The sequence below is a fragment of the Xiphias gladius genome, chromosome 9 (assembly GCF_016859285.1).
Source record: "Xiphias gladius isolate SHS-SW01 ecotype Sanya breed wild chromosome 9, ASM1685928v1, whole genome shotgun sequence".
In the NCBI taxonomy this organism is placed as follows: domain Eukaryota; kingdom Metazoa; phylum Chordata; class Actinopteri; order Istiophoriformes; family Xiphiidae; genus Xiphias; species Xiphias gladius.
Genome location: NC_053408.1, coordinates 15,435,607 through 15,453,618, shown reverse-complemented (window position 1 = coordinate 15,453,618; position 18,012 = coordinate 15,435,607). Strand labels below are relative to the sequence as shown.

At 41.5% G+C, this 18,012-nt stretch overlaps 1 protein-coding gene across 3 annotated transcripts in view; it reads right to left on the bottom strand.

Moving 5' to 3' along the window:
• LOC120794060 (transformation/transcription domain-associated protein) overlaps positions 1 to 18,012 on the bottom strand; it is an 87,074-nt gene that overhangs the window by 57,066 nt on the left and 11,996 nt on the right. For all 3 annotated transcript variants that reach the window (XM_040134662.1, XM_040134664.1, XM_040134663.1), the window contains exons 20-36: positions 17,650 to 17,906; positions 16,930 to 17,130; positions 13,919 to 14,070; positions 11,959 to 12,158; positions 11,456 to 11,673; positions 11,070 to 11,267; positions 10,558 to 10,818; positions 10,137 to 10,298; positions 9,540 to 9,636; positions 9,009 to 9,130; positions 7,116 to 7,286; positions 6,221 to 6,289; positions 4,328 to 4,447; positions 3,842 to 3,961; positions 3,358 to 3,522; positions 2,982 to 3,163; positions 2,172 to 2,370 (exon numbers count right to left, since the gene is read on the bottom strand). In XM_040134662.1, the coding sequence (XP_039990596.1) occupies positions 2,172 to 2,370; positions 2,982 to 3,163; positions 3,358 to 3,522; positions 3,842 to 3,961; positions 4,328 to 4,447; positions 6,221 to 6,289; positions 7,116 to 7,286; positions 9,009 to 9,130; positions 9,540 to 9,636; positions 10,137 to 10,298; positions 10,558 to 10,818; positions 11,070 to 11,267; positions 11,456 to 11,673; positions 11,959 to 12,158; positions 13,919 to 14,070; positions 16,930 to 17,130; positions 17,650 to 17,906 (2,894 nt within the window). The remainder of the gene's footprint in view (positions 1 to 2,171; positions 2,371 to 2,981; positions 3,164 to 3,357; positions 3,523 to 3,841; positions 3,962 to 4,327; positions 4,448 to 6,220; positions 6,290 to 7,115; positions 7,287 to 9,008; positions 9,131 to 9,539; positions 9,637 to 10,136; positions 10,299 to 10,557; positions 10,819 to 11,069; positions 11,268 to 11,455; positions 11,674 to 11,958; positions 12,159 to 13,918; positions 14,071 to 16,929; positions 17,131 to 17,649; positions 17,907 to 18,012) is intronic.

The window sequence follows — 18,012 nt, the reverse complement described above, 5'->3', positions numbered from 1 at the left end:
ACAGTTTGTACTGTACACGCTACATGAGGTGTGTAACGGGTATAGGCACTAAGAAAAATATCTATTTGATGTTTCAACCTAAAACTGCAGTCTGACTTCAATCTCCACTGAGGATATCACACCAGCACAGCATGTAGACACATTCTGATGTTGTAGAAAATTCTGCTACACTGTATGTAATGTCAGGAACAAAACACACACACACACACACACACACACACACACACAATAGACGTGCTAGCTTCATAAATTTTACACGATCGTTTGTTTAGTTGTCTTTTCAATGATTAGTTAGACACTTTTGAACAAAAAAAACAGCAGAAAAGAAGTTTTCTGTAAAAACTGTTTGGACAGAACAAAAGACGCAACACAGTAGCAGCATGAGGTCAGTCTGTGCTATCATAGATGATTCATTGCTACTGTCCCACACTGTCTCTCTCCTCCTCTCTCTTACACACTCCTCTGTGTCTCGCTGGAAGTGAAATATTCTCCCAGACTCCTGTGATGCTACACAAGAACATGGGCCTTTATCTAACCCCCAGGCATACTGGAAACATGCACACACACAAGCACACGCACACACTATTCCCTGTGATATTAAGCTTCCAGGAAAATGCTGAAGGCAATTATTTAAATGTCGGCGGAGGTAACACCCACGCTCATTCTCTTTCTCGCATGATTCATACACTGATCAACACAAACATTCTCACACAGAAACACATCCTCTGTCTGTCTCTCTTTCTGCCTCACACATGCACACCTGGCAAGGGGGGGGGCTTCAGATCTACTACCTAAGAGACTAAACTCTGCGCTGTTAAAAATTCAAACACAGCACTTCAGCTTGGAAAGACACGGGAGCGTGAGATGGCTGGACTCTGCCTGTCTTTATTTCATCTCTTTCTAGTCCATATGCCGCTGGGCTAACGCAAGCGGAAAGTGAGCAACAAGAGCAGGGTGGAGTAAGCAGCAGCATAGACAAAAGTATATGTCCTTGGATTTGGGTCCACGTCCCAACGTTTTGTGTGTGTGCGCGCGCATCTGAGTGTGTGTGTGCGTGCGCGTTGTCTGTGTGTGTACACTTGTGTGTTCTTGCCACACAGCCATTTGGCTTTGTGCTATTGAGTGCTGCGGCAGGCCTTCCCCACTGACCCGTTCGTACTTAACAGCAGCGCTGTTGCTCCTCTGTGCCAGGTTGTGTGCCTGTTGCTGCTGTGCAAAACATGTGTGTGTACGTCTGTCTGTGTGTGTATGTGTGAGTGCATGCATTCAAGAGTGAGCTTAATTAAAAAGCAGCCCGAATGATAGTAATGCTTGCAGCAGCAGGTCAGGTAGAGAGGACAGAAGCATTCATGTGTGAGCCTCTGAGGGTCTAGAACCAGACAAAATGACCTTCCTGACTCGATCAAAGGACTTCTGCTACAAAACACACCAAGCATTAAGGTCACACAGATCAGATCCCTAAATGCCTGCATTTCCAACACTGAAGAAGGAAAGAAGGATACTGAGGTGATGCTCAAAGAATTTTGCACTGTGATTTATAATGAATCATACGGTCTAGGCCTGGGCAATATGGCTGGTCCATAATTTTTTATCAATTTTCCCAGCAAAAAGGAACAAGTCAGGGAACATAATTCTAATGTTTTTTCCCTAGTTAAAGGAAAATTTAAATTAGGTGTTTGTCTAAATATGTATATTTTTCCTTAGCAGGCTTTATAAGACCGGAATATGTAAGAACAAAGAAGCAGAGTCTTTAATCCCTCCTTTGAAATGTTAGTGTTTCCAGGGATAAGGGATATAACAACTCCATTTCAATAATTCATTTACACAATGTACATTTTACACATTGTACAAAAGCAAAAATTAAAATTATCAATCAATGCAATCCAATTCTCTGCTTATTTCACTATTTGGATTGGATTCTTTTCAAATGTTGGACAATTTAAGACTGTTTTCAACTGTTGTGGTCACATTATGCTCGTCGAGCCAAACCACAGGCTAAATACTGGTAATTTCTTTCCTGTGTGCTAGCACAGTGTATTCTACCTCCAACCATCATTTGAATGCCAATTCCAAAAGATAGTAAGCAAAATTGTAAGTCATTAGGGAATTTCAGGTCCCTATGGCATGTGGTCATAAACAGATTTTCTTGCCCTGAGTACCTTTATACGTACCTTAGCCTTGAGCTCATCGTTGAAGTGGGGGTCATTGAACTCGACAAAGCGGAAGAATAAGGCCCGTTTCTGGGCAATGGAGTAGTTCCTGGGAATCTCCTCCTCCATATATTCCTTCAGGAAGGTCATGTTGCATAGGAAACGACCCGTAAAGGCACGCAGCAGCTGGAACAGCAGCTCAATCTCTGAGTAGTTACGCCTTTAGACGAGATGGGGGTCGGTAAGTTCAGTGCAGAGGGAGAAGAAGATATGTGTTATGTTAGCAACAGTGATATTGTATGCTGTAATTTTCAAATAAACTTTGATTCTAATCATTAGCATTTAAAAAAGTGTGACTGAACACACACACTCTAAAATTACTGTCTAGAGTTGTTTTGTGGGTTTAAGTTCATTGCACAGTCTAAGACAAACATCTGCTGAGTGCCTAATATACCAAATAGGTTAGCTCTTCTTCAATGCTTAGACAGCGAGGTGGGGGAGAAGGTCATTCATAATTGGAATGCCGTATGTTAGTAAAAGTTAGAAACTGCACTAACTTTAAAAATGATTAGCATTTATTAGCCCTGTAGTCCTTACACAAGCTAATAACTCAAATATGGTACTCAAGGGGTCACTTGAGTCAGGAAGTTTTACACTCTACTGATACCATTGTTAATAACAGAGTAATGCTTGATCCAAGGGTTCATCTGCAGTAACTGTTGACGGACAGCAGATTGTCATCAGTTCCCTGTCATCAGGTCTTACACTACAGCTTTGTTTCTACATTTAGGGACTTTTCACCCCCATCACAGTTTGAATAACTGTACATACTTGCAGTAGCTTAGCAGGCAGTAGGCCAGCAGTTTGGGCTCCTTCCAGTTGGTGGCAGCCATGTTGTCTTTGCGATGTCTCTCCTGGAAGGCCTCACTGACCCAGACTCGTCTGAGCTGGCTGACCAGGGAGTGCTGCCCTGCCAGCCAACCCTCATCATTCTTCACTATGATGCTGATGATCTGAGCAAACAGGATTGAAGAAAAATGGTTAGAGGTTCAGTGGTGGAATTACTGAGAGGTATGCAGTATTAAAATTAGGATTACGCACCACCTAAGGGTGATCTTTACACATGTATATGTCTGACCTACCAAGGCATGACTTTAAGTTAGCGTGTGTAATGGATTTAATAGGAGCGTAATGAAAATGTGCATACCTTGATGGCTTGAAACTGCAGGTCCAGTCTGGCTGTGGTGGTGGAGGGAGATCCAGGTCGAACAGTAGCTGCAGTGCCAGCAGGAACCAGCAGGGGCACAAAGCGGTTGGGATTAGAAGCCAGCACGTCTCTTAGTGGCTTGGCATCTTTGTGTTTCAGAAAACTCTGTATATGAACAAATACACATACTGTAACTATAACACAAAATTGCATATAGTAAGACTAAAGAGAACTATGTTCAATGCATTGGTTCAACAACTGTAACAACACATTTAAAGAAACATGATACAGAAAATTAAGAATTTTTACTTGGTGTGATCCATCTCAATTTGGTTTTAAAGGGACCACTGAGCCTTGCAGCATCCAATATATCCCTGATTATAGCCCATTACTCAGGCAGCAAAAAGATAAAAGGCTGTTCTAATGGCAAATGTGTCAATAAAAAGTCTGAAGGAACTGCTACTTAGAGCTGCCAGTGTCTGACCATGAACATGCGGCTCCACTGGGGATCATTGAGCGTAGCCTCCATCATGAACAGCTCCACTGTCTGAGATGGGTGACGTGTCAGGAACTTGATCAAAGGCTCCCTGAATGGACTACCAGCCTGGCACAGGAGGAATGAGTGAGGGAGGAGAAGAGAAAAAGCAAAGGAAACAGGCAGAAAAAGGGAAGATGGAAATGATTTCATGAACACAAATGCAGATTTAGATTATATAACTTTCTTCTAAAGATCTGTGCTGATTAGCAGAGTTTACTGATATTTACTGTAACATCCATTAAAGCATAACTATGGTCACTTTTTATCTTTAAGCTATTTTCTTCATCTTCTCAATTGTACTGTTTGGACAGTGATCTAGGATTTACTTGCTAATCCTCCAATGGCCTTCGCAGTCTGTATTTTTACACTACCTCTAAAGAAGGGCTGGAAAATCCCTACAAGTCTGTCTAAAGAGTGGAGCTGGTGTCCTACCTCTATGAGCATGGCCCTCTCTGTCTTCATGACTACCTCCAGCAGAGGTTTGACCAGAGTCTGAGGTGCGGCTGGGATCAGGTGGAAAAGGTTAATGATTGCAGAACAGATCTTCATCTCCTACAGAAAGAGTCAGAGAAAGATAACAGAGGGAAAAAAGGTGTGGATGAAATTTTGGGGAAAATTATTGGACTAGATATGGACATAATTTCTGACAGACAGTCTTGATAGACAGCCACTGTTGAAAGACTAGGATGAATCTTAGTCAAAAGACTGAAAATGCAATGTCTTCATTAGGTATATAACTTCCACCAGGAAAGGTGCAGAGCACCACGCTCACATGAGTTCTTGGATTAAATGCACTGGGTACAAACAAATAAAGGACAAAATGTATGATAATCTCCATAAACCCTGTATTGGCAATAACTTGGAGCAAATGTCAGAAGGGAAAAGGGGGAGAATTGGACATTTTTAACAGTCGAAATACGAGGTTAGAGCAAGGCTGAGATGACAGTAACGTTTCTGAAGATGAGCACAGACAAATGGACACAAAAATACAGGGCAACTTCACCAGCACCACTACCACAAGACTGGTTCAATTCACCAGCATGACATTGGTTAAACTACGTTTCAATCACTGACAGAAAGTCACCAACAGAGGGCGCAACACCACGTCACATCTCACCTCAACGCCCTCCAACGCAGGCTGTACCGGAACGGGAGACAATGATCAGAGTCAGCAGAGCAGTATGTGTGCATTTTTGTGTGGCTGTATGTTGTCTGTCTTTGTTCCATATGGAAGGTGAGGAGATAAGACACGGTGATAATGAAATGAATGGGACAGCAGCAACCTTTATGAATGACCTCGGTAACAACTTTTCTCAGCACTGGGTGAATAACAGGGCAGGGGCCATAATGGAATGTTTGTCAAGAATCCAACATAGAATCCATGGCATTTGGAGGAAAAACACGGACAGGTCATGAATACAGAAACTGACTTTTTGGTTTGATTAAACCTTTTCAGTCAGATTAAAATAGTTTCCTTTTTTCCCCCATTCAAGCTCTATACTCCTCCTCACACCTCGTTACTCCCCTCCATATTCTCCTCCTCTCTGTCAAAACCCTCTTTCATGCCTACACGTCTTCAGACCTTCCTTATCGGCCTTGCTCCATCCCTCTTTGTCCAGTTTTTGTCTTTATCAGGCTTGGCTAATTGACCCCATGACCCTTGCTTTATTGTCACTGCCAGCCTTGCTGTCAACAGGCACAAAGACCATGAGCTGGAGAGAGGGAGAGACAAAGGGCCAATTTGCATCTAATTAAACACACTATTTTGAGATGGGGCTGGATGAACTCACAAAAAGAGAAGGCAGGATAAAAGCTGGCTTTATTTCTACGAGGGGGAAGCAGCTGTTTTCCCCCCCTGTTTTTCTCTCACCTTTTCTCTGCCTTTACAAGGTTATCTGTCGCAAAGATAATGAGGAGACGCAGCGCTGGGCCCACCAACGCCTGCCCGGCACCTAATTAATCATTGATTGTAATATGGCCACTCACAACTCATCTGGGAAGACGCCACAGTGAGGAGGTGTTGACTACATGTGACTATGGCTTTATGTGTATAAGGGGCAATCTCTCTGCTCCTTCAGCGAGAGCCGTTTGGTTTAGGAAGGACAGATCAACTGAGCAAAAGAAGGTGCCAGTAGACAGCTGTATTGACCTGTTCCTACATCCTATGACTGCTTCTGTGTTGCAGTCAAGCAGGATTTCAACTAAGTTGGATAAAAGAAACAAGACACATCTACATGTCATGAGTGTTGAAAGCTTCACATTTGTATTACATTTCTCAGCGCTTTAAGGTGTTGGTATGGGACAAGCTGAACTGTGTATACTTACACTGCCATCACTGCGTTGGCCTCCTTTGTGTGTTATTACAACCACCTCCATCCACTTCCTCAGGTGTTGCTGAGAAAGACGGAGACAAAAAGATTTACACTTTGTGTAAGTAGTGTAGTGTGTGTGCGCATGCCTGTCAGGCTCAATAGGCAGAACATGGCACCCCAAAGGACTGAATATTTACTCAAGAGATTCACGTAATAAATAACACATTTTCAACTAATAAACAGTCACTGTCAGAAGTGTGACAAACTGTGGATTAACCATGTGAGCCCTGCTGGCTTTGCTACCCCAAAATTATTAACCCACGACAAAGCTGCCAATAAGGATTGTATCAAAACATTTCAGGCCAGTTTAAACACTTACTAGCATATTTTACAGGAACAATACTCATGCGTTGTGACAGTTCAAATCTTGTAGGTTATATTTTTATAATATTACTTTTACTACTGTTTACTGTGGGTGTAAAATATAATAATATTCAATCAATTTTTAGAATATTTTATGTTTTAGTACAAGAAACTAGTAATTGCTCATTTTGAGAGGAGAGAAACCGCACACCTAATTCCTCTCATACTTACTCTTAGTCTTTAAAAAAAAACTTAAAACTAACCTTATCTGATTAACTTGCAGACTACTCAGTAGAATATTCAGACCTTTAAAAATAATCACATTCTTATAAACTCTAAAATAAGTTTTCAATAAAAACTCGAAAAAAAGAAAAAAAAAATCTATAGTATAAACCCTAGCAGTGACACTGCCACAGTTAAAACATTAGTTTCCATGTTTGCCACGATAAACTACATTCTGTGCTGTCAGGTGTTTTGAATGAAAGACGACAAATAAATGTTGCGGGATGAAGAGGAAGAGGAGGACAGAGGATCAAGTTTCTCACCATCATCTGGTCACAGAACTTGTCATTGAAAGAGTTGGGGAAAAGACGTGTGACAGAGGTTAGGCGGTTCACCACGTTGAGCGTCAGGCTGCGGTAGTCACCCAGCATCATTAGTAGAGGGCGCATATGAGTGTGGATCTGGTCCACCTCAATAGTAGCACCTTCCAGGAACTAAAATAGAATACAGAAACACATAATTTACATTTTTTAAAAATTCAAATTAACTTTTTACAATTCTTAAAATTAATATTGCAAAAGAAACAAGGTACAAAACTGCATTGGGTAGGGTAGTTCTGTTGAGTAACAGGGAGGTGTAGTTTGTAAATATATGCCTCTAATGAATTTACATACAGTATTATCATAACTCAAAATACAGGCTTGTTTTGCTCTGATAAAACTTATATTAAACAATCTGTTAAAGCATTACGATATTTTTCAGATCTGTGACCAGAGCTTTTTTCCCCCAGCGCATTAGACCAAATCATTTTAATATTACTTACAAAAAAAAAATCATTTTTTCCTCAACATCCGACCTGGCCTTGTCAGGCCTTCTAGCCCTATGAACTGCTCACTACCCCTTGTGTCTCCATTAAGCAATTAAAGCCACTCAAATGAGGGCATGGCCAGCTGTAAACAAGCACACATGCGAACACCAAACACTGGTGACGCACACGCACACCCACACCCTCTTGCAGACGGGAGGGGAATGATGCATGGCGGCCACATTCATTTTCCTCTCAGCGCTGAGAACAAACACTCCATCCTGTATCGATCGGGCCAAGGCAACGCTCATTAGTGCTAGCAGGGCAGAGATGAAAGAATGGAGAGAGAGCAGAGAATGGCTAGGCCAAAAAAATTACATAAAATAAATAAATCACAGGATAGTGAAAAGGAGTGACGTGGTAAGGAGAGAAAATGAAGGACACAGAAATGGAGGGAAAAAGGGACCAAGAGTTTGTGGGATAGACGGATAGAGGTTACGGTATGGTATGGATACTTTGACGAATAGAGGCAAGGCTGGTTTAGAAAGAGTGTGATAAAGCAGAGGGAGATCCATATGAAGATAACTGGCTGGGGAAATGGAATGATGGCAGGGTTAACAAAGGACTTCTAAGATGGCAAATGGCATGAGTGATTCAGATAAAAGATTATTGAAGCAATAAGGAAGAAAACATCAAAAAACAAACAAAAAAAAAACTTAGAAAACTAAATATACAAAACAACCAAAACATAAACTAACAAAGATACAAACATATAAATTAAGAGGTGAAAGCATAAGGGTGACAGTAGATGGCCACTTCAAAGGCGTAGAGGGACAGTCTTGTATCTAGATTTAAAAAGATCATGTGTGTGTGTCTTAGGCTATATTTTTGCTCAAAAGGGAGTTGCAGTTGAAGTCAGTGATATAACACCGGTCTGAGCTTTCTAAGTAAATTGATAAAGTCTCAAAATTAATTCCAAATCAATTCACAAACAAATAACGAGTAAATGTAAAGATGCTAACATGGAAGTGAAGTAAAAACAGTGGGTAGATTGTAGATCATGAAAATTTCTACGTTTCAAAATGCATCTTCCCTGAAAATTTCCACATCATTGTAATGATTGTAAACCATAAAAACACCAAACAGTACATTTTCCTCTAGAGCTTTGTGTAAGATGACATCATGATATTATATATAATCTGCAAAATCTAGCACAAAAAGTAATTTTGAAATTAGAAATCATTCAGTTCCTAAAAGTGTCTATTCTACATCAAAAATGCCCTGATTATACTTGGTAAAAAAAAAAACAATTTGAAGGGTTAACATTTCTTATACGGTGGGATGTTATTTGTTATAACCTAAACTGAAACCAATTACAAAGCAAAAAGAAATTGAGAGATGTTGTACTGACCTTCCTCATGCATGCCTCTCCTGCTTCCTGTAGTTCATTGTTGGTGGAGTTGAGAGCCTTAAACAGCGCGGCAATGATCTTCTCTCTGGACTGTGGCAAGTAATTACAGGCTGCCAGGGCATCTAAGCGGGAAAGAAGGAACATCAATGACACTTCTTTTCTGACAAGAAATAGACAAGAGATGAGTCAAATCAATAAAATAATCCAAACATAACAAGATTCGGATCATTTAAATACTTTTAAGACTTTAGTAAACTAATTATTAATCCAGTTCACACGGTGGTGAAACAAAGATACATTGAACAACAACTACCAAAACAATCTGCAAATGTGAAAGTAGTCAGACCAATAAATTGTAATAAAATCTGTCAAATTAATTTCCCCAAGGTTGAGGATTATAGTTTGCAGTAAAATTCAGGTATTTAGCTTTATTCCAAACAATTTGCAATGAACACAAAAGACAAGTATGCATCAACTGCAATACTCCACTAAGACATGGAACCACTATCAAGTTCAGTGGGGCCTACTCACTGAGGGCAGCGATGCGGAGGGGAACCAGGGAGGGAAGGCTCTTGTAACAGGGCAGCTTCATTAGAGCAGCATCCTCTGCCTCACACAGGTTCAGCAGCTTGAAAGAGAGGGGAAAACACACACACACACACACACACACACACACACAAACAAAGGTCAGGGGTCAATAATCGAGAAAGCTAAAAGTTGTGACTTATGATGCTTACGGTAGTAAGAGTCCACTGTAGATAAAATGTTTAAGGTGGATGCACAGGAAGAGTGTGCTTTCACCACTTCCCTAGCAAACTAGGTGCTCAAGTAGTAAAAAGCCAAATGTGAAAAAAACAACTCAGCAACACACTATGACTAAGTGAAAGAATCATCTTTATTTGACCGAGGAGGTCATAAAAGGTGGGTGCGCACAGATTTCTGTTTTTATCTTTTGTGAAAATTTTGGTGATCTAAGTCTGAGATGCCTTTGCACCATATGTCTAATGGCACCATACCATAAAATTGTGCCATTAGACATAATTCAAAGACATTTATTAATTTGGTATATTAAGAAACATTCTGAACAGGAGTTTTGATTGACAGGAGTGACTTCTGTGTCTTGCATACCTCTGTGTAGAACACCTTGTGCTCCATAACATTGAGGTCCATTGTGAAGAGGCGAGGCTGCAGGGTGGTGCAGAAGGTGTTGCCCTCCATCAGGCCGATCTGGGCGTTGGCAGGCTGGTGGCGGAGCAGGTGTTTCTTGGGGGGAACCATATCTTGCAACACCTGGGGAGAAGAAAGCCGCATGAAAACACTCAATTAATGCAGATTTAAAAGTGATATTTTGTAGTTCACTCTCAAGTTTTATTGCAGAATTGAGAGATTCTCAGATGGTATCTGTCCAAGGTGATCAGACACATTCCTTTATTGTAGTCTATTTTGTTGTCAAGGTAATAATAGGTGGGTTTTTACATAAAAGTCTAGTCTAGCACAGCAATAAATCACAATATACACTCTCAGAAAAATGTAAAGTCCTTGGTTTCACCTCTTTGTGTGGTTCCATGATGACGGTAACACTCTTGCCGGTGACCTGGGCTAGCACCTGCAGCGAGTGCATGGCCTGCTTTCTGACAGTGGAGTTGGGGGAGGTGACCTCTCGGACGAGGTCATGCGTGACCATGTGGAAAGACTTGTCCTGGGCAGCCAGCAGCTCCTCAGTCTTTTCTTCATCTTTCAGTGGAGTGGCACAGCGCACCAGCAACTGCTCCAAGGTGGTCTTAGCCATGGCTACTGCTCCATTTGAAACCTGTGTGAAAAATCAATAAGTTAGTAAGTAAGTACAATGCCATTGCAGTAAGAGTGGAGTGGTGCGACAAGAGGGCACGGCTACGAGTTGTTACACAAGCATTCATAAAACAACATGGGAGGTCAGAAGGAGACAAAAGATGGAGGCAGATAAATCTTTACCTTCAATAACTAATTAATAAACCGAGATGTCACTTCTACCCCTTTTGGATTATTTGCTAAATTTTAGGTTTTGCACTAATTTACTCTCACCTCTCCTGTGAGGTCCATCATGACAAAGAGCAGGGCCTTAAGAAAAGTGAGCTGGTTCTGTAGCACCCAGATCAGAGGCAGTCTCTCCATTAGGAACTTGATTGACACCACACCACCAAGCTTGGCGTACCAGGCCTGCTCATAGCAGCAGGCGCACAGACGCTCCACAATGTACGAGAACAAGGGTAGCTGACATGCCTGGGGATGTAGACAAGAGGCCAAGATGATTAATTGATTTCCATTTGAAAGCTATACATATATGAAAACATAAATCAAACACTCGTTCATTTCAAAGTTAAATAATTTCTTAAATTAGCCTAAGTGCCAATGTCTCTATCAAATTCACAAATAACTGAACCTTCCAACCCCTCCTCCCAGTTACTTACCCTCTCCTTGGAACCGAGGATGATGCTGGCCACGTCAAAGATGACGGCCAGTGCCACTTCTCCAATCTTACACAGCTCCTTCTCCTCATAGGCCATGCAGATAGCTATGGCATCAATCAGAACCAATGGATCCATGCCCTTTGAGCCATTCTCCTCACTATGAAACATGGCTGTGCTTGGCTGGCTGCCCAGCTGGTAGCATTGCAGTAAGAACGGACCTGGGATTAAGGGTTAAGACAAATGGAAAGGAATTATGTTTAATGTGAAATTTATTACTTTTTTTATAAATTGAAAGATGTTACAACTACACTTTTGTGTTACAGTAAATGGAACTTTCAAAGTTGAATTTCTCCCTCTTTTGTGTTAAATACAAAATTAAGAGAGCATTTTAATAAAATCAGAGAAAGGACAAAATTGGAAAGTGACTGATTTTCTTGTGAAACTGGGAATAAATGCTGTGCCAGGGCAAGCTAATATTAGATGTATGAAGAGCAGTCCCTCACCACACTGCTGAGCCACAGCCACCATGGTATAATGGCGAATCAGGCTGGCTACGAAGGGCAGCGCACTGGGCCTCAGGTCCTTTATCACAGCAGACATGAATGCCCCAGTCAGGGCCTGTTCAAACGTTCTGCGGGCAGGCGTGTCTTGTGCTTTGTAGCGGTGAGAGATGATGACATTGGGGATCCACTTCTCAGTGAAGCTAATGGGGGAAGAAACCGCACAATGAATTAGAGGATTACATATTATCAAGGACAACATATTAATATGTGACAGTAGCACTGAAACTTTCTTTAAGCTGGAGGCCCAAAAATCATTCAATGATTTGTGCTCAGCCCATTTTCCCAATATTTCAGAGTAAAGATCCATCTGCATTGCCTGTCTGCAGTCCCAAACCCTGTATCTCTGATTCTTTTTGTCCTTAAATTTTCTCTCTCCTCTTAGTTCCTTCTGCCTCTCTATGCCTGTGTCTCTCTCTTTTTCCCCCTGTTGGTATTTTTGTTATTTACTGCAGCTGAAGGCAACTGGGCCGTGGTGTGATTGAGCAGCTGTTTTCTCCATGCTTGAGCTTGTGTTTTATAATGCCACACACCAGGGGCAGATCTGATGGATCACTTCATTTCATTATTGCCATTTAAAAGACTGCTCTTTGGAGGAGGAGACAGAAGAAGGGGAGTGCGAGGAAAGGAAAGAGGTGAGCAAGGAACGTGGTGGCTGGAGAAAGTGGGAGGTGGCAGGGTTGACATAACGTCTGATCAATTACACGTCATTCCTTCATTCAGGTGCCTGTCCCTCCAGTGCTGCCCCGTTCTCCCCAATTGGCATTTCATGAATTGCTCTATGTGTCTTTTTTCTTTCTAACTGACAGGCTATATTTACAGTGACCAAATACTGAGGCAAAAAGAGATGGTGGGAAGAAAATGAAGGAGGCAGAGGGGAAAAAGGGAAACAAAATCCTTCAAGAGAGACACTGCAAATCAAGACATCTGACAAGAGGAAAAGGGGAGCGCAGCCCCCTGATCATAACTGACACACTTCATTATCCTCATAAAAATGTGCACAGACGTATTCATGCGCATGTGTTTGTTAGTGCGTATTGACAGGAGAGTGTAAGGGGCATGGTGTAGTGTAAACAGACAGGGGAAAGTCAATTAGCCCCTACCCAGGGATCAATGATGGTAATGTGACTAACCCCCCCCCCTCTTCCTGTTTGTCTGTTCTTGTATGCATCTCTGCCTCACAGTGAAGCCTGCCAGAGTGTGGGGGGGCGCTTGCGAATGTGTAATTAGCAATTCTCGCTCTTGAGACAGAATTCATGAGGCAGTGTGTGTTGGGGAGAGTGGTGACAACATGACGTGAGGGACTGAAAAGTAGGGCATGTCAGCAGGTGGCGGGACAGGGATGTAGGTGGTGGGGGAAGAGATGCAGAGCTGGTGTAGTGGGTGTGGTCGGGAGAGGAGAGACGGGGAGGAAGGGGGTAAACAGTGCATATGGGGTAGAGCTCAAGTTTGAATTAAGTCAAGTAAAGGTTTAAAATGCAGATGATTGATCGGAAACCTGGGTGTGTACAGACCCAATGTCAAACGTTTGACACATAATTTTAATCACACGCTGCCATTTATGTAGACTTAAGTAGCTATCTATGGCAGTACTGATACAGCAACACAAAACACAAATATACTGAATATGTCCTCAATAACTAGTAAATCAAAAAATAAAAGGTCATGGTAACTATAGTATTTATCCTAGACAAAACTGTCCTCTGAATGCTTGTAAATAAATGCACTGTAAAGAACACCCCTGGCTAGTTTTACCTGGTTAAAAAAAAAGTCTAACATCTATGATATAGTATTGAATAGTGCATTATTACTGAAATAATGATCAGTTGTCAATTAATGCTACAATTACCATAATATCTAGGCATATGCCACAGTCAAGATAAAACAAAGAATGTTTACTTACTTGGGATGAGACAGAAGCTGGTAGAGTGCGTGCTTGTTGTCATCCAGACTGGTCATGGCCACCAGGAAACACTTAATGACCTCCCAGGCCTGTCGTCGGTAGTAGGGCTCTGTGTTGGCGCTCTTCAGACAGTCTAGAGCTGTCTCTATCGCCTTGGAAGGAATATAAAAGACAAATCTTAGCTCAAACTCTTCACCATTTCCATTCTGAAATGACAAGCTTCTATGTTGCAAATTCTAATATATTTAAATCATAAATATGGGAATTCCACCGCAATATACATACATACATATATATACATACAAACATACATACATACATACATACATGATTAATTTGCAGGAAGTAACACAGATGCCATCTGGCCAAGCAAAGGTCATTTTGATTTCTACATTTTGGGCTGACAAGCCACAGTAGCTAGGCACTTAAAAAGGGAGAAAATGAACTAATTAATGCCACCCAGAATAGAGAGGAGAAGATTAGAGGGATGTGAGAATAGAGAGCGGATGAGAGGAGATGAGGGCACAGCATAATTCAATTGTAGACCTGTCAGTGTATTAGGATATCAGGATATTTCTGTCAGGACTGGGACTCTGAACAGTGTTATATTTCAAGTACTTGCAGTATTTTCAGAAAGTATCCTGACCCTGTCACTTTTTTTCACACTTTATTGTGCTGTAAATTTAATTGTAAAAGGATAAAATTCATTTTTCCATCAATCTACACTCAATAATCCATAATGAAAAAATGAAAACACATTTTTAGAAGTTTTTGCTAATTTTTCAAAAATCAAAGACTAAAATCTCCTATTTACACAAGTATTCAGAACCTTAATTCAGTACTTTGTAGAAGCCCCTTTGGCAGCAACTACAGCTTCGAGTCTTCTTGGGTAAGTTTCTATACGCTTTGCAGACCTCAATTTGTGCAGTTTATCCCATTCTTCCTGGCAGATCCTCTCTGTCAGAAAGCTTTGTCAGATTGGATGGGAAGCAAATGTGAACTGCCATCCTCAGGTCTCTCCAGAGATATTCTATGAGGTTTATCTCTGGGCTTGGTCTGAGCCACTCAAGGACAGTCAGAGACTTGTTCTGAAGCCACTCCAGTCTTGTCTTTGCCTCGTGCTTCAGGTCGTTGTCGTGCTGAACGTTGATCTGTCGCCCCAGTCTTAGGTAGCCTGCACTCTGGAGCAGGTTTTCTTCAAGGACCTCTTTGTATTTGGCTGCATTCATCCTTCCCTTAATTCTGACCAGTCTCTCTGTCCCTGCCACTGAGAAGCAGCCCCATAGCATGATCCTGCTACCACCATGCTTCAACATGGGGATGTGTTAGCCAAGTGATGAGCGGTGCCTGGTGTTCAACAGACACTGTTTCAAAATCTACCCAAAGATTTCAATTAAATGCTGCAATTTAAATGCTGTTTGGCAATCTTCAAATGAGCTGTCATGTACCTTTTACACAAAGTGGCTTCTGTCTGGCCACCCTACCATAAAGGCCTGGTTGATAGATTGCTGCTGAGATGGTCGTCCTTCCGGCAGGTTCTTCTATCTATGCAGAGGACTTCTGAAGCTGTGTTAGAGTGATTGTTGAGTTCTTGGTCACTTCCCTGAACAAGCTCCTTCTTGCCCAGTTACTCAGTTTGGGCAAATGGCCAAGGACTCTAGGAAGAGTCTGGGTGCTTCCATTTCACAATTATTGAGGCCACTGTGTTCCTGGGAAAACTCCAAACTTTAGAAATGCTTTTATGCCCTCGCCCTGACCTATGCATCACCACAATTTTATCGCAGGGTTCTACAGAGAGTTTTTTGGGCTTCATGGCTTGGTTTATTTTCTGATGTGTGTGTGAATTGTGAGACCTTATATACACAGGTGTGTGCCTTTTTAAACTATGTCCAATCACTTTAACTTGCCAGAGGTGAACTCCAGTCAAGTTGTAGACACATCTCGCACCTGACATTATTTGGAGAGCCACAGCAAAGGATCTGAATACTTTTGTAAATGAGAGATTTCTGTTTTGGATTTTTAATACATATCCAAAAATTTCTTATACAAAAAAAAAAAAGTTGGATTATTGTGTGTAGATTGATTGTAAAATATGGCAATTGTAGATTTAATTTTAAATGGATACAACACAAAAAAGTGCAGGGATCTAAATACTTTCTGTAGCCACTGTAGATATTAAAATGAAGGTTAAAAAAAGTTTTGAAAGAAAACTTCTGAGAAAACATAGCTTTCTAATTTAGCCTTTTAAGAGTAAAAACTTAGAGTAGAGTATTTCTGAAGTGGTCTGGAAAAAAAAGATTCAAGGGGAAAACGGGAATTGGAAAAGAGCTTGAAAGGCAAAAGAAGCAGAAGAAATTCAGAGATATAAAGCTTAAATCCCCTGTGAGTGTTTTTACAAGTTGTACTACCTTGACGAGATTCAAGTTATTCAGATCACTGTTATTTGATGCCCCTGTCTACCTTACAGCACTTCAAGCTGTCTCCCTCAATGTGCCAACGAACTGTATGGCTGCATCACAAGCCTGCAAGAGATTAATGTTTTCAGCCTGTGCATGTGTGTGTGCAGCATGGGAGTGTTTGCACTGCCTATGCTCATGATGATGGCAAACAGACAGATGGATAGCCAGAAAGAAGGAGCAGCCATTAGTGAGAGTAAATAATGCCGTCATGGTGGCCCACACTAGATTGATGATTACTGACTGGGGATGAAGAGGAGAAACAGGAGATGAATTTAATTACCTGGAGGACACACACATATCCTTACTCACTCCCTCTCACACACACACAAACCCCTGACAAGGATATATTGCTCTGTATCGAAAACAATAATGAGGAGTATCAAGCTCTTTTATGTTTAATTCTTTCTTCCTAAAACTGAAACACAAAAGGTAAAACTGGGCAGAAAGGTTTCAAGCAATGTAACAGATTGAAATCACCCCAAAACTTTTCAGAGCTCTGCAAACAACTTAAAAAAGTGGAGGACATCATGTCCAAATATCATCATATCTTACTTTCTCCATGGGTAGCTGTATGGACGCCTTGCAGTCAGTGAATTCGGCCTTGATGCTGGGCCCCTGGACCTCAGTCACCACATAATGCAGCCTCTGAGACTCCTTCAGCATTTTCCTGTTGCTGCCTCCAAACTTTCCCAACACGCGATAAGCTACATGGGAGATGCTCTCTGCTGGATTACGGAGGGTACGCCACAAGGCCTGGAGCAAGGAGGTGGAAAGGAAAAGCAGCATGAAAAGGAAGTAAGAGAGGGCACTGCACTGTATATTAAAAGATATCAACCAAATGCTGGGAAAGCTGTCTGATAAGTCAATACAAGTTACTAGCAATGCTGGTAGATAAGTAGCCAGAATCATATTTATTTTTTATCGATTTGGCTTTTGAAACAGTCAAAATTTCTATCAAACTGACCTAATGGGTAAAAGGACACACACTCAATATTACAGACATGAGTCGCCTTCCATAGTTCAGCAGTATTAAAAAGAAGAGTCAATTATTCTGGTTTAGTGAGATGTATGGAGATATTGCCATGCTGCCTGTTGAACAGTAGAAGGCAGATTTTCTAACAGGTACCGCGGAAATTATTCAATAATTGTCTATGAGTGAGTTACTTTTAGATCCAGTAATCTGATAACTTTGTCCTGCCAATCAGATCAGTAAAAATAACATTGGGCTGGGAAAATGATTGTGCATCACTGATGAAAACAACCCCCCCCCACCTGCATGAGCTCAGCCCTAACAGGCTGAATATGGTCATAGAGGAAGTCAGGCTGTAGGTTGTCCACACACAGCTCCAGGGTGCGAAGGCCCTGGCTGACTAGAGTCTGAGAGCCGTTCAGGGCAGATACCAGCGGATCCATTAGCATGGGTAAGTAGGGGAGCAAGGAGCTCAGACGCACTGGCACTGTCAAACACAGCTCCACAAAGAGGTCCTTCATGTGTTGCTTGTGAAGGCCACTCTGCAGCATGTTCAGACCTAATGGCATGGAGAGAGGACATTGGGAGAAAGGAAAGAATTAAAGCTTGGGACATGTACAATAGATCATACCTTTTCACATTTTTCAAATACCTACACTTAAACA